Source organism: Prionailurus viverrinus, chromosome F1 (assembly GCF_022837055.1).
Source record: "Prionailurus viverrinus isolate Anna chromosome F1, UM_Priviv_1.0, whole genome shotgun sequence".
In the NCBI taxonomy this organism is placed as follows: domain Eukaryota; kingdom Metazoa; phylum Chordata; class Mammalia; order Carnivora; family Felidae; genus Prionailurus; species Prionailurus viverrinus.
In genome coordinates this window covers 34,118,120-34,132,574 of record NC_062577.1, presented here as the reverse complement: position 1 = coordinate 34,132,574, position 14,455 = coordinate 34,118,120, and the positions used below count along the sequence as shown (strand labels likewise).

The 14,455-nt window shown below is 32.7% G+C and overlaps 1 protein-coding gene across 3 annotated transcripts in view; it reads left to right on the top strand.

Moving 5' to 3' along the window:
* The window catches only part of DENND1B (DENN domain containing 1B), a 255,847-nt gene that overhangs the window by 211,168 nt on the left and 30,224 nt on the right, over nt 1-14,455 (top strand). For all 3 annotated transcript variants that reach the window (XM_047840394.1, XM_047840395.1, XM_047840393.1), the window contains 3 exons: nt 3,097-3,187; nt 9,982-10,022; nt 10,948-11,016. In XM_047840394.1, coding sequence (XP_047696350.1) covers nt 3,097-3,187; nt 9,982-10,022; nt 10,948-11,016 — 201 coding nt within the window. The remainder of the gene's footprint in view (nt 1-3,096; nt 3,188-9,981; nt 10,023-10,947; nt 11,017-14,455) is intronic.

Here is a 14,455-nt window from a genome sequence, read left to right as displayed (position 1 = left end):
AATAAACATTAAAAAAAAAAGATTGTGTCCTAAGGACTAATAAAATTCTTGCAATTATTGATGATTTGGAGGGAATATTATTACTGATCTTGATAATTATGTATATCCTTATTTTAATAAATGTTATCTACTTATAATTTATAAGAAAATTGTGGAATCTGTGCTATGGAATTATGTCTATGATTTTTTTGAGATTTCCAGTTATGTTATTTATGATTGGTGTGATTATTTAGCATGTTTAGTTTCAGGTTTTAATTTTCACTTTTGGAATGAAAAGCAAAATATTAAGATTTATGTAAAAAGCATCATCTTAATGCAAACTCTTAAATTCCTTTAAAAATCTACTTGCAACCTAATGTTATGTTTTATCTGCGGCACTTTCATTGTTATTAACAGTGTTACTTGTCATTACTTGCAATTCCAAACCAATTCTTCCAAAACTAACAATTACAAAGATACGTGTTTACTATTATATGGGTAACTACTAGCCAAGCGACAGTTTACAGCACATTATAGAGTCATAACTTTCCAACAGATAATATTTTTGGTTCAGAATTACTTCTCTGCAAAAGTAGCTAAAAATGCTCTTATCATTTTTTACTTACTATGAAATCCTCCAAAGTTACTAGAACGGAGTGACCATGGACCCATCCACTTGAGAAAAAAGAAAAAAAGGTGTTATTGGTTGTTGAATTAAAAATAGAAAAAGGAATTTAGAGAACTGTTGCCTTCAGCATTTTTCTCCATTAATACCACTTCTCAGCTTACTCCTCGGTGTCTGTATTTGGGTGTACATATATAGAATATATACGTACAAAATCCATCTTTTATTTTAAAAACAAACATTTTCATGAAAGATAAGTGTCTGTCACTGACAGGATTGTTTGCAGAGTCAGTGATAACACGTGGCATTTTACCAAGTGATTAATTTTTATTGGCTCGATTCACGAGTTCAGTAACACGAAGTAGTTACTCATGCTCGAAAATGCATAATCAGTAAATAGTTTGGGGATTTATCTCTTTTTAGACGTTGAACTGTTCCACTCAAACGAAAATGGATGGATTATTTCTAGTAAACATAAAAATGAAAACCTTTTAAAAAGTCTTGTAGTCTTAATCTTTTAAAGCAAATTAAGTCCCTTAAAAGGATGTCTTACTTTGTGCCATTCATCAGTAATGTATTACTTAAAATTTATCATTTTGCTTCACCTTACTTTTTTCACAACGATACTTAGTCCATCAAATTAGACCACTATAGTTTGATTTATAATGTTATGTTGAAAATCTGTGAAAGTCAAATTTTGCAAGCATTTTAAACCACTTTATTTTCAAATTAACCATTTATTATATGTAGCCGTACATTGTTACCACGTTTTATCTCAAGATAGAATGAAATGCATAATTCTATATGTTGTAATTAGTTACCTTTAAAATCGTGTAAATATAGGACTGTTCACAATGTTTCGGTATACTTCAGTCTTTCAGCAGACATTCATTTCAAACTATATGTTAAGCATTTGCCAGATATTAAAGATACCACAGTGATCCTGTAAACTCGGAAATTAATAGTGATTGAAAGGTGATGGTGGTCGTGGGAAAAATGGATTTTAGTATTTAACATTTATTCTGTGCCTGCAGTCTGGGTACTTCGTATTGTTTCATTTAACCCTTACAAAACACTAGAAGATATTTATTATTATTCCCATTTTATAGAAGGGAAACAGAGACTCAGAGACAAGTTTCCCAAGATCATAAAGCTAGTAAGTGGCAGAGATGTGATGTAAGCCTTTCATTCTCCAAACTCCATGTTCATATTTGTTTATACTATCGGAAATTTTTTGAACGCCAAGCATAACGAGACTAAAAATGGGTAATCTGTGGTACCTAGCTCTCAAAATTTTCTAATTTTTATGAAAGCAATTTATACTAAAAAAAAAAAGCTATGACTATATATCCTTTTAGGCTATGTCTATTTAAACCCATCTTGCCACCTCTTGGGTCAAAATTAATCTGTAATAATATAAAAGTAGTTAAACCACATTTTGAACTGGAAACTGTTGATTCATTTGTGTCTTAATTTTGGTCTGTAAGAGATTTCTGTTCCAAAGTCTTTTAACTGGTGTAACTTACTGCTATTAAATGGTTAAACCATTAAATGTTAAATTGCTGCCTGAGGAAAACTGTATTGCTCTATAGAGCTCAATTAGTTTTGTTCATTTAAATAGAAAACTGTATTTTTTTTAAAACTAGAACAGAGTGTGAGAATTTTTTAAAAGTCAAGGTACTTTATTTTAATTTGACTAAATTTAAAATTTCCAGGATAAAAAAAAATTGTAGCCAGGATTAATTCCAGCATGAAAATGAACATTTTATATTAGTCTCCAAATCTTCAAGTCTACGCTTCAGACATCATTTAAATCTTTCTTATGGTTACCCTTTGTCTCTTATGCAAGGGAGGCTTAAAGATACTTTACCTTCATTATGAATGGAGAAACCTCAAAACATTTGTAATATTTTTTTATAATCCAAGAAAGAGAAATTTCAGATGCCATAGATCAACAAAATAGAAAGTAACCAAATGCCAGTAAATAGTACATTCTTTTTCTTATTTTTTTTTATTTTATTTTTTTATTAAAAAAAAATTTTTTTTTTCAACGTTTATTTATTTTTGGGACAGAGACAGAGCATGAACGGGGGAGGGGCAGAGAGAGAGGGAGACACAGAATCGGAAACAGGCTCCAGGCTCTGAGCCATCAGCCCAGAGCCTGACGCGGGGCTCGAACTCACGGACCGCGAGATCGTGACCTGGCTGAAGTCGGACGCTTAACCGACTGCGCCACCCAGGCGCCCCACATTCTTTTTCTTATTAATGAAATAAGAGTCTGTACTGTACATTTTTTATTTAATAAATTAGCTGTTATTTATTGAGTGCCTGCTATTTCAATGTTTGAGAGTTTTCTTGTCATGTACACGTAGATGTGTGTATACCTGTACATATATGTGCATATTTTATATTTATGAGTGATATGAATCTTTTGATATAAGTAAAAGTTTAAGAAAGTGAAAATTAACGTATTTGACACTTTTTAATTTCAGTTTATTGATGGTCGACTGGCAAAATTAAATGCAGGACGGGGTTTCTCTGATGTATTTGAAGAGGAAATCACTTCAGGTGGCTTTTGTGGAGGTAAAGACTAGTTTCAGTATGATTGTCCATTTTCTGAGTAGCAATTGCCTTGATTTTTGCTCCTGTATCTGATACAATCTACTTCATAAACAGTTGTATTTTCTTAAACATACAATGTTTTAGATACATTTTTTTTCATCTTATAAGAGCTGTGGTATTAACTTATTTTATTATTCAAGGTGTTAAGATGGTCTCATGAATTGGTAGTTGTTTTCTTGGATAATCTCTTAATAGTAGTAGAACTAAATGTCACTGAAATGCAATTAGTTTATATCTTCCTTTAGTATTCTCTGCTAAAAAACCCACAGTGCTGGCTCATACTAAGTAAGAATTAAAGAACTGAGATTATAGTTGAAATATTAGATTGTAATATAATATAAAACAAAAGATTTGAATACCACAGCTGCTTTTACATTTTAAGTGAGTGTGTTGTTATAGAAGCCTTTACCTTTTTTTTGCTTTGCAGAACACTGCAGCATGAGGAAAAGACTTTTCAGTTTACCATCCCATGTGCTTACACTTGTCACTGTAAAAAGTGCTCACTAACAAATGGAAGGCGTCGTATTATTTTGTATGTGTGAAACATAAGTTAGGTGATATTGCATTTTTATTTAATATAATGAAACTTAATATAATTAGTTACACTATTTGATATGTAAGTATTCAGACAACGTTGTAATTTCTAGGCGGTTAATGACTTACGAACTGGTACTTTGTACGTGATTGCTCCAGTATATAGTCCTGACTCTGGCAGAGAATTTTGCTGGAGTCCTTGAAATGTCATATGCATTCATTCAGCCAGTATTTGTGCTAAGTATTTACTATGTGCTAGGCACTGTTCTAGAGAACAGGGTGAACCAAACAAACAACAGTCTCTAGTGTGTTCATTTTCAGCTGGCATAATAGTAATTTTTTCTATTTATTTGTAGGTTTAATTTGGGAAGAAAATGTCTTTATGTGTGAATAAATAGTTGCTAGAATTGAGAAATAAAACAGGAAAAGACGTAGTAATAAGTACTCATCTACACATTTGCCAAAATGTGATTTTATTCTCAAATAAGATTTATTTTTGCTCCATAAAAATATACAAAACATTGAGATAACTTGTTCGTGAAGAGAGGTCCAAATGAACTAAGCATATGGATCTTCCTCTGGTGTAAGTACAGCATTTCATTGAAAGCATTTAGCTTTGGGAAAAACTTAGTTTACTTGACTCAGCAAGTCAACCAAGTGTGGAATCATTCAGCTCCTTGCTTTCCTCAGCTCATGGGTAAAAATTTAGCTTCAATGGAACTTTTGTGTTAAAATAAGGCTTTTTTACTTTTCAACTCAGACAAGCAAAATATTGTCAGCTCATGGACAAATTGCTTGAGGCATCTATTCAGTATTTATATAACTGCTGTCTCATTATTTTTATGACCCGTGGGGCTAGTATCTTCTATGGAATTGAAGATGACATCTTGTGACAGTAATGGGTAGAACTATGATCATTTTGTATAGTTAAATTCTGTAGTCTTAACCATTGGTCCAGATTCCTCAGTAATAGAATAGAATAGAAGGTAGATGGGTTTTCTGGTGTGAGAGGGGTTACTAACATTGTTCAATAAAGGTCTTATGGTTTAAAAAGAATGGAACATTGATCACCAGCTGGCATCTGACTTAGAGACTGCTATATTTTCAGTACAATTTCATGCCAACCACTTTATTGTCCCTCCTTAAAATTAAAAAGGTTTTGAACACTTATTTTAGTTTGGTGGGAGGGTGGGCAATACTGATTCAAAAGGAAAGCGTAGTTCAACAAATATTAATTTCAATGTGTACAGCAAGAAAGTATATTAAAAATTGTGCCTAGCTATTAAGTATTATTTTTAATTATTATATTTTAAGTTATTATTTTGAGACACAGAGAGCTTATTCTTAGTATAAAATAAAGCACAAGTTATTAGGACTTGAAATAAAAATGTGAATAATCTAATAAAACTTAGTAATGTTCTTATAAACGATGATATATATATGAAAGAACATTAGACATTTGTCATGTAGACTGCATTTGTAAGAAATAAGATGTCTTTATCATGATATTGAACTATTTTTCAAAGAAGTAAATGGTTATAACTGCCGCTTCTCTCATAGTAATAATTATAATTGTTCCTACTTATTGAATATTAATATGTGACAGAATCTCTTACAAGAGCTCTACAAACTTGATCTCATTTAATCCTCACAGCACCTACGAAATAGTTTGATTACCTATCCCTGTTTTTATGAGGGCACTTATCTCAGTAATTTGCTCAAGGTCACACAGCTAGTAGTGCTAGAATCTGAACTCAACATGTATCTGTCTGGCTTCCAAGCTCTTGCTTTAATAACTATAATATATTGCTTTCTTATGATAAGAGATCTTCTTAATTAGAAGATATTCAGTAAACAAGAGTAGTAGTCAAGCCTTCTCTACTGTGATTGGATAAAAGTAAAATTCCTGTCTCTTGATTATCTGTTGAAGATTTTTGAAACAGAAAGCCCTAAGAAAGATCACCGTAAGAGAAATCGACATTCATTAAAGCTGAAGAAAAAATTATGTTCCTTTAAGCAAAAATAGTTAGGGAATTTCAGAGAAGCATCTAATTTCTCCCCTTTCTGTGTCATTGCAACGGCTAGTTGCATGCTAGTATATGTGGTTGGGATAAAGTTAATACGAGCGTGGTGGAACCGTGTAATTATTGAATTACACATTCAATCTAGATTCACATTGAATCTAGAACTATGGTTAAAGACTGAAATGCATACAGGTTTCCAATATCTGTTTGCTATCCTGTGAGTCCCTGTGGTCAGGACTGTGAAGAAATCCCTGTTACTCCCAATTGTTTTTCATGAGACCTTTGTAGAACATTCAACCTTAAGAGGAAAGTAATGTAAATATCAGGAAGTATGTAAAGGGAAGAGTATCCATGGAGGTTAAAAGGTAATAAAAGGGGACATAAGTAGAGCAGAGGATGCAGTAAACACAGATATTGGTCTATGAAAAAGTAGCTAAGGAATACTGAGTAGTTAAGACCATGGAGGTGGTTTTTTGTATTTTTTTTTTCATTTAAAATAAGACTAGTTTTTAAATCCCCTTCCAATTATTTAAACGTAAAAAAAATAGAAATATTTTCAGATTGCTTTTATATAGAAGCATGTAGTTATTCTTCATTAGTAGCATTTGTCTCTTAATTACTTTCTGATATATTTCTGATCAGTCTTTTATTTATATAGTAGTATTTCTTTTTCTTTTCTTTTCTTTTTTTTTTTTAACTGACTAAGGCATCAGGGGAATTTGAAGAGATGGTAGGTGATCTTCAGTTTTAGTGACATTTTCCAGGCTTCACTGAACAATTTAGGTCAATTTATATACTTTTTGAACAGTAACTACAAATTACTGGAATTCAAACAAATACATTTGAAGATGAAGTCTTTGCACAAGGGGGAAACAAAGATATTTTGTCCTTGAGTGTGAGAAAATCACTGGTATGATGAATGAGAACAATGTTAAGAATTTCCTCAATAACACTTATTATTTCCATAATCCATTTACTTTAATGGAAAGACTCAGAGAGTTTTCTGGCATTCACATTAATTTTTTTGAGAAGAAAAACAGCCTCAAAAACATTTTTAAAGAATAATGTGCCTGTCTCATAAATTTTGTAGAAATAGAAGCTTTCAATCTGAAAGGCACTAAATTTAAAGAAACAAATATCATAATTTTTTTAATGTTTTATTCATTTATTTTTGGGAGAGAGGGCAACAGACACGCAAGAAGGGGAAGAGTAGAGAGAGAATCCAAAGCAGCCTCCAGGTTCTGAGAAGAGCCCAACATCAGGCTTGAACTCATAAACCATGAGATCATGACACGAGCCGAAGTCAGACACTTAAGTGACTGAGCCACCCAGGCGCCCTCTTTTTAAAAATTTTAAATAGGAATACCTAAATTGTACCACATGTTTCCCTACCATTTTAAGTAGTTTATTTGGGGACTTCCTGTTTTCCCCGTGCATATAATTCTGGATTATTATTGGTGATTCTCTCAACTGTTTCTTCTCAAAGTATCAGCTTTGAGCAGCCCCTTTTCCTTTCTAGTGTAATTACTTTGAACTGATACAGAAGAAATCTCTATATATCTTAAGTTTTATCATATTTTATTTAGCAGTCTACGAGGTAGAATTTCTGGGCTGAAGGACTGTTTAGCCAGGAATTCAAATACCCGGATTCTTAATATTCCTCAGTTGCTATCTTTGTGACCTAGGGCCAATTCAGAACCTTCAGTTTCCTCATTTGGCGAGTTATTGCAATAAAACTTGTATGTATGGTGTGTCTGTGATATGCTAGGTACTATACTAAGTAACATTGTAGCAACCAGGTTAAGGACTGGTCCCAAATAGCATAGTTTACAAAGATACAGTGGACTTGAGCCCCCTGATCTGTTGGACTCCTCATTGAACTGTGCTTGGAATGTGCTGCTTAAGACACTACCTGCTTTGCCTATTTTAGAGTACAAAAACACAGCTCAAATAAGGTAATGTACGTAAAAACATTTAGTGGCCTGTGAAGAGCTGAATATGAGCTATTTTTATTCCTCACAACTCTAAATAAGATAGTCTAACTGCGCTGAAGTTTTCTGCTAGCTATTTTCTTTGTAGTTTGGAGCCTTTAAAAAATTGTTTTCTGGATGACAAGTATTCCAAAATGCTAAATAGTTATCACATAGAAGTTAGTGTTTCTCTTTCCACTTTCTTAAATTTATTTTGGGAAGAGAATGAAAATAAAACTCTTCCCAGAATACTATAAGTGATAACCAGCCCTTAAATGTGTGATTTCTACCCAACAATCTATAGTAGAGAAGTTAAAAATATATGAACTGATGAGAACTTTGAATAGGTAAGCGTATATGAACAATCTGGATATAGTTATATTGTTTACTTTTTTTGTTAATAAAATCTCCTTAGAAATAAATACAATACAAATACAATAACTTGAATTTTTGTCATTTTGCAAGTGAAATATGATTTCAAAAAAATTGTTCAGGCCAAATACCACCTGGAACTCATAGGTTTTGAACAGTGCACATTTCACTTACACAGGCTATTTTAAGTAGACACTTTTTGCTATAATCATTTCACAAAATTAGAAAAAAATATTATTTTGCCATATATTTTCTTCCAGTTAAGTGCCGTGCTGAGTCGTAACCGATGTTTTTAGCAATTGGGGGTTGTTTCTTGATTTTTTTTTAAACTAGAGAAAGATTTTAATTATAGGAGTAATTTTAGAGCTGAACACATTTTGCCTGATGTTGGTTAGGAATGCAAAGAGAACAGCTGGAAATAAATTCTTGGGCTGGAATCATTCTGCCTCTGTTTTATGACAGCAAGGTAATGAATTTTTTAAAAGGACACAACTATACACAAGTGGAGAACATGTATGGTGACAGATTTAACTAGATTAACTGTGGTGATCATTTCCCAATGTATCAAATCATTATGCTCTATATCTGAAGCTGATATAATGTTATATCTAAGTTATACCTCCATTAAAAAAAGAAGAGACCTTAATCTGTTTTAGGGATTCTTTGTACCAGATAGTCTTTGAATAGCCATGTTTTTTAAGCATTTAAATGAAGAAGGTACATGAAATCTAAGTCAGTTGATATAAAACATTACTTGAGATTGTGTTCTTTTTTTTGCCTTCTAATACCATTTTATTGATTAAATTACCATACTTGGAACCAAATATATGATTACTAGGTTTTTAGAACTGGTTTTAAGGAGTCCACCTGTGATGAGCACCAAGTGTTGTACGGAAGTGTTGAATCACTATATTGTACACCTGAAACTACTATTACGCTGTATGTTAACTGACTGGAATTTGAATAAAAATTTTTAAAAAAAGAATTGGTCAGCATTTGAACTTTCTAATAACCACAATGCCCTGTAGACTAAAACCTTCGTTTGTTTTATATTTCCTTGGGTACTATATTTTCAACCTTGGATTTACAACTAGAGAGTATCTACAGAACTATGACTGTAGTTTAATTGCATTAAAGTAAAATTTGCTATCAATTAATGTTGATATTTAAAAACTATAGAATATTTTGTCTTCAAGGTTCTTTGCATTTTTTAAAACAATGTTTATTTATATATTCTGAGAGACAAAGAGAGAGAGAAAGATTAAGAATCCCAAGCAGGCTCTGTGCTGTCAGCACAGAGCTCAACGTGGGGCTTGAACTCCTGAACCATGAGATCATGACCTGAGCTGAAACCAAGAGTTGGATGCTTAACCAACTGAGCCACCCAGTCGCCCCTGGTTTTTTGCATTTTTTAATCCCTTTTTAGTTTTTTCTTTCTCTGTGCACTTGCAATATTATTTTTAAGTGAACCTAATTGCATAAAAGAGGCAAACTTTTTAAAGACAACATAGACATAAAACACAAAATATGGTATAGAAGACATAGGAACCTTGGATTTTAAAAGAGACAGCATATTTTTCCTCTCTGAATACAATATTAAAACGAAAGAAGATAGAGTGTTTTGACATATTACCTTCATATGTGACTAAAGAAAACCGTGTCTATTCTTGGAAATGCTAATTACCGTGTTTCTAAGAATTAGAGCAGTTTATTCTATAATACTATTGCCTTTTTCACAACATTGCAGATAAACAAAATTTGTTAAAATCCTGGAAGTATTAGTTCTTGATGAATTTTAGTTGATGGATATATTTTAGATCAAATAGTCCTGACATCTTATTTTTATATATTCCAGGGAACCCGAGGTCATATCAACAGTGGGTGCATACAGTCAAGGTAATGATAACCCTTCACCACTTCTTCTTCCTTCACTCAAAATATATGGAGAAATGTTCACTAAAAGGATGCTGCTTATACTTACGCTATTTATTAGCAATATTTAAAATGTTTGTATATTTTGTCACATTTTAAACATTTTTATTTTATGCTATTATAGTTTGATATTCATAATTTTAAAATGGAAAGCTTTTGTTCAGAGATAAATGGCTTGTTTTGAAAATCATGATGTTTTTGTCACCTTATATTATATCCTAGAACAAAGGAATTAGAAGGAGAAATAGGATTTGAGAGGAGTTTTATCATTTCTGGTAATGTGTTTTGTTAATACGATTTTATTAAATGTAAAACTCACCTCCAGAGATTTAGACTGTATCGCCCAACCTTAAAACAGTTACTAAGCAGTTTGAGTGTATTTCTTTCTTTTTTTTTTTAATGTTTATTTATTCTTGATGGAGAGAAACAGACAGACAGAATCTGAATCAGGCTCCAGGCTCTGAGCTGTCAGCACAGAGCCTGATGCGCTCGAACTCATGAACCGCGAGATCATGACCTGAACCAAAGTTGGATGCGTAACAGACTGAGCCACCCCGGTGCCCAGATTATATTTCTTTCTTATCAAGTTTTAACTACATACCTATGATGGGTCCTATTGCTCTAGTCTGCCTAAACTGCCTACATGATTTTTAAATCATGTATTATACCAACTAAAGGAATGGAGTAGAGGGTTTACATTTTATCTGAAATGACCATACATGGTATATGAAAGCTTGAAAAGACTAAATCTGAAGTAACTTCTATAGGTCTTTGTTTAATTTGTAAGTAAACCTCTTTTTCTGTGCTATTAATAATGCTTTGTTTTCAGGTTAATCTGGTTTTAAAAATTTTGGAAATACGTCTTTTTGGTTTGTTTGTTTGTTTGCAGAGAGGAGGTGCACTGTTTAACACAGCAATGACCAAAGCAACTCCAGCTGTACGGACAGCATATAAATTTGTAAGTTTTCTTATTGATAAAATTTTACATTTTCCTAGCTAACAGACATGTAAATCTAGAATACCTCCCATTTTTTTTTCTTTCTTTAAAAAAAATGTTTTTTTTAATGTTTATTTGATTTTGAGAGAGAGAGAGAGACAGAGCAGGAGTGGGGGCGGGGGGGGGGGGAGAGATATTGGGAGACACAGAATCCGAAGCAGGTTCCAGGCTCTGAGCAGTCAGCCCAGAGCCTGATGTGGGGCTCAAACCCACAAATTGTGAAACCCACAAACCCACAAACCCACAAACTGTGAAATTGTGACCTGAGCCGAAGTCAGACACTTAACCAACTGAGCCACTGAGGGACCCCCCATTTTTCTCTAAAAAAAACTTTTTAAAAAATTTGTGGAGTTAATATTGATCAAAGTAAATTCAGTTATTGAAATTATTGTGTAGAAAGGATATTCCCTTCATGTAATTTAAAACCAATTCTTCATTTTATTTCAAAGCAATCAGGAAAATTGTGCACTCAAATTGCAACAGTCCCTAATGAAGTGCCATTTTTAGAGATTTGACTTTTTAATTTATTGACATATTTTAAATTCTCATTGTATACTGAGGTTCAAATAGAAAAAAAAAACAGAAAATTAGGGTAAGTTCTTTTCCCTCAAAGATGCTTGACTCTCCATAATTAAAATTCTTCAGTGATTCTCCATGGCTTATAATAAAATAAAAACAGCTGTATCAATAGCAATAACAATAAACAATTAATAAAATTAAAATCTCTTTAATATGTTAACTAAGACCCTCAAGACCTAGCCCCTTTTGTGTCCTGTTTCAATTCACCCCAGTTCCCCGAGCTTACCCTCTCTCTCCAGATCCTGAGTGCTCCTCATTTCATGAATGCAAGATTTTCTCTTCTGCCTCTGTTCTTACACAATCCATTTCCACTACTTGGGACATTTATTTCTGGGTTTTGTCCACCGAGTAAACACTAATTCATCCTATAAGACTTAGTTTAGGCATTAGTTGTTTCCCTGGGAAAACATTTTCCAACCCCACATTCACAGGGTTTATATACCTCCCAGGTCCTCATAAGACCTTCAGACATACCTCTGTTTCAGCACAGGTTTTCCTGTGGGCATCTTCATCTCTAATATTAGACTAGAGCTACTTGAGGTAGGAGCTAGTAGATTGGTATTCAATGAAGTAATTTTTTAAATGCCACAGGTCATGTATATTTCATATTTCTAAAAAATATTCAGGGCAGTAGTTTTTATTTTATAAGAATTTATCTTCAAATGCTTTCTCAGTAAAGGAAATGATACGATTGAATTAGTAATGGAATAATGTATTTTAATAAGCGTAGAACTTATATTCTTGCTGTGGTGTACAATTATGACAAATATGTGTAGCCACCATTATTGTTTAAAAAAAGCCAATTTCAAGATTACATTTTATAGTAGCACAGCTAATCTACAGAGTTGATTCAAAAATATGGTGCCAAAATTCTGAACTATTTGAAGCCTTATCATAAAAATAAAAGTAGGAAGGTTTCATCATTTTGCCTTGGAAACATCAGCCTCTGCCTTTTGGTTGATTGTTTCATGGCTTTTCTGGAAAACCTCTCTGTGTATATCACTCTATTTCACTATAATACTGGTGGTTTGATTTATAGACAGTTTTGAAGAGATTTTAATTTTTTACAATGAAGTAGCACTTGGCTGCCATGTGAGACATCAGACTAGCCTTGTTTTTCACATTCATTTAAGATTCTAAAAAAGGTTTCCCAGTCAAGTGCCCTTCATTTAATTCCTTGAGCAAACACTTGAAGTTTTTCCTCAGGCTCAGAGAAAATGTATTGTATTATTTTGCTAAGTATGTGTTTCTTTCCTTAATTTCACTCATATTTTCCCACAAAAACCCAGAAATAAAGCAAACATATTTAAAACTACATTCATTATTCATATTTCTATCTTTCTAATCAGTATTTTATTTTTTTGCTGAGAACGCTCTTCTGAAGAAGAGTCAAATGTTCCCAGATTAAAAATTGTGCTCTCTGAAAGATTATTCCCTAAATTGATTTCAGGCAATTTAAGGTCTTCAGAATATACCTAATCACTTTCCTTTATTTATCTTATGATCTTATGATCATGTTGTACATGAATCAAGAAGTCAAAGAGATTTGGGACAAGAAAGCCAATTTGTGACTTTCATAGTTGTACCTAAAACTCATCTTTCCAGGCTGCTCATATTCTGAAATATGAACTCTTAAAATTCCTCCTTTGACCACAAATTACTATGAACAAAACTCCCAATCTCTCTTGTATGGGTTTAACAGAATTTATTTACTTGTGTTTCTATAGATAGTAAAGTTTTAAAAAAGGAACCATGTTTTAAACTTTCATTCATTCAGTAAATTGTTTGAGTACCTCCCATGAAGAAGACCTTATGCTGGTTATTTGAGTTAGAGCAGTGAGTGTGGCAGGTACTGGGAGGGGGAGAGGTACTGTTCCTGCTAATTTCATGTTTGTATCACCGTTACTTTGCTCTGTACTTTGCATGTACTACAAAGGAGCTGAATATGTTTTGTTGAAGGAGATAATGACTTTGTCCTATACTTAGAACAGTTTTTCTGTACTTGAAACATTTTTTTCTATGAGTTTTATACTTCTATTTTTCTGTGCTTAGAGGGGCCATAAAGAAAACTAGAATTAACAGATACACTTTCTTAGAAATCTAAAAAATAACAGTAAAGTGAATACATAATTGATTTGGCTAAAAGCGTTTCTGAGTCAACTTTGTTGTTAGGTTTTTGTATTTTAAATTATTAGCCAAAGCCATTTGCTGGGTGCTTCTCTGTAAAGAATACTTGTTTATTGGTAAGTTTCAACTTGGTAGATTGGAAAGGATAGAGCCTGTACCCCATCTTCCAGATCATCTGAAAGAGGTCAGTGGAGGAGGGTAGGACAAGAGATGCGTAAGGGAATCAGTCCATGAATTACAGAACCATGACTGACACTAGATTCAACTCTGTATACTGAAGAGCTTCTGAAAAGATTAGTGTGAATCAAGTGGATTTTGAAAGGTTAGAGAATATTTAGGTAAATTAGAATATGACAAAATGTGAGCAAATATGGATAAAAGTTCTAGAAGGTAGAGACAGGCACATTTTCTTGGTAATTTTTCATTTTTACCTAATGAGAATGTAGGGATTAATATAGGACCCTTTAAATAGATTCAGAGGCTTTAACAATAAAACAATGTGAAAATGCTTTATTAATTCCAAAGAACCATGGGAATATAATTTAGTGTTATTTGGCGTTTTAGGTTATCTTTTACTATGTGTAGCATGTTTTGATTTTGCCTCATATACAATGAAGAAATAATTGTTTAGTTGAGTTCAAGACATTTCTTGAGCAGTTACTATATGCCAAATATTATATTAGGTACTACAGAT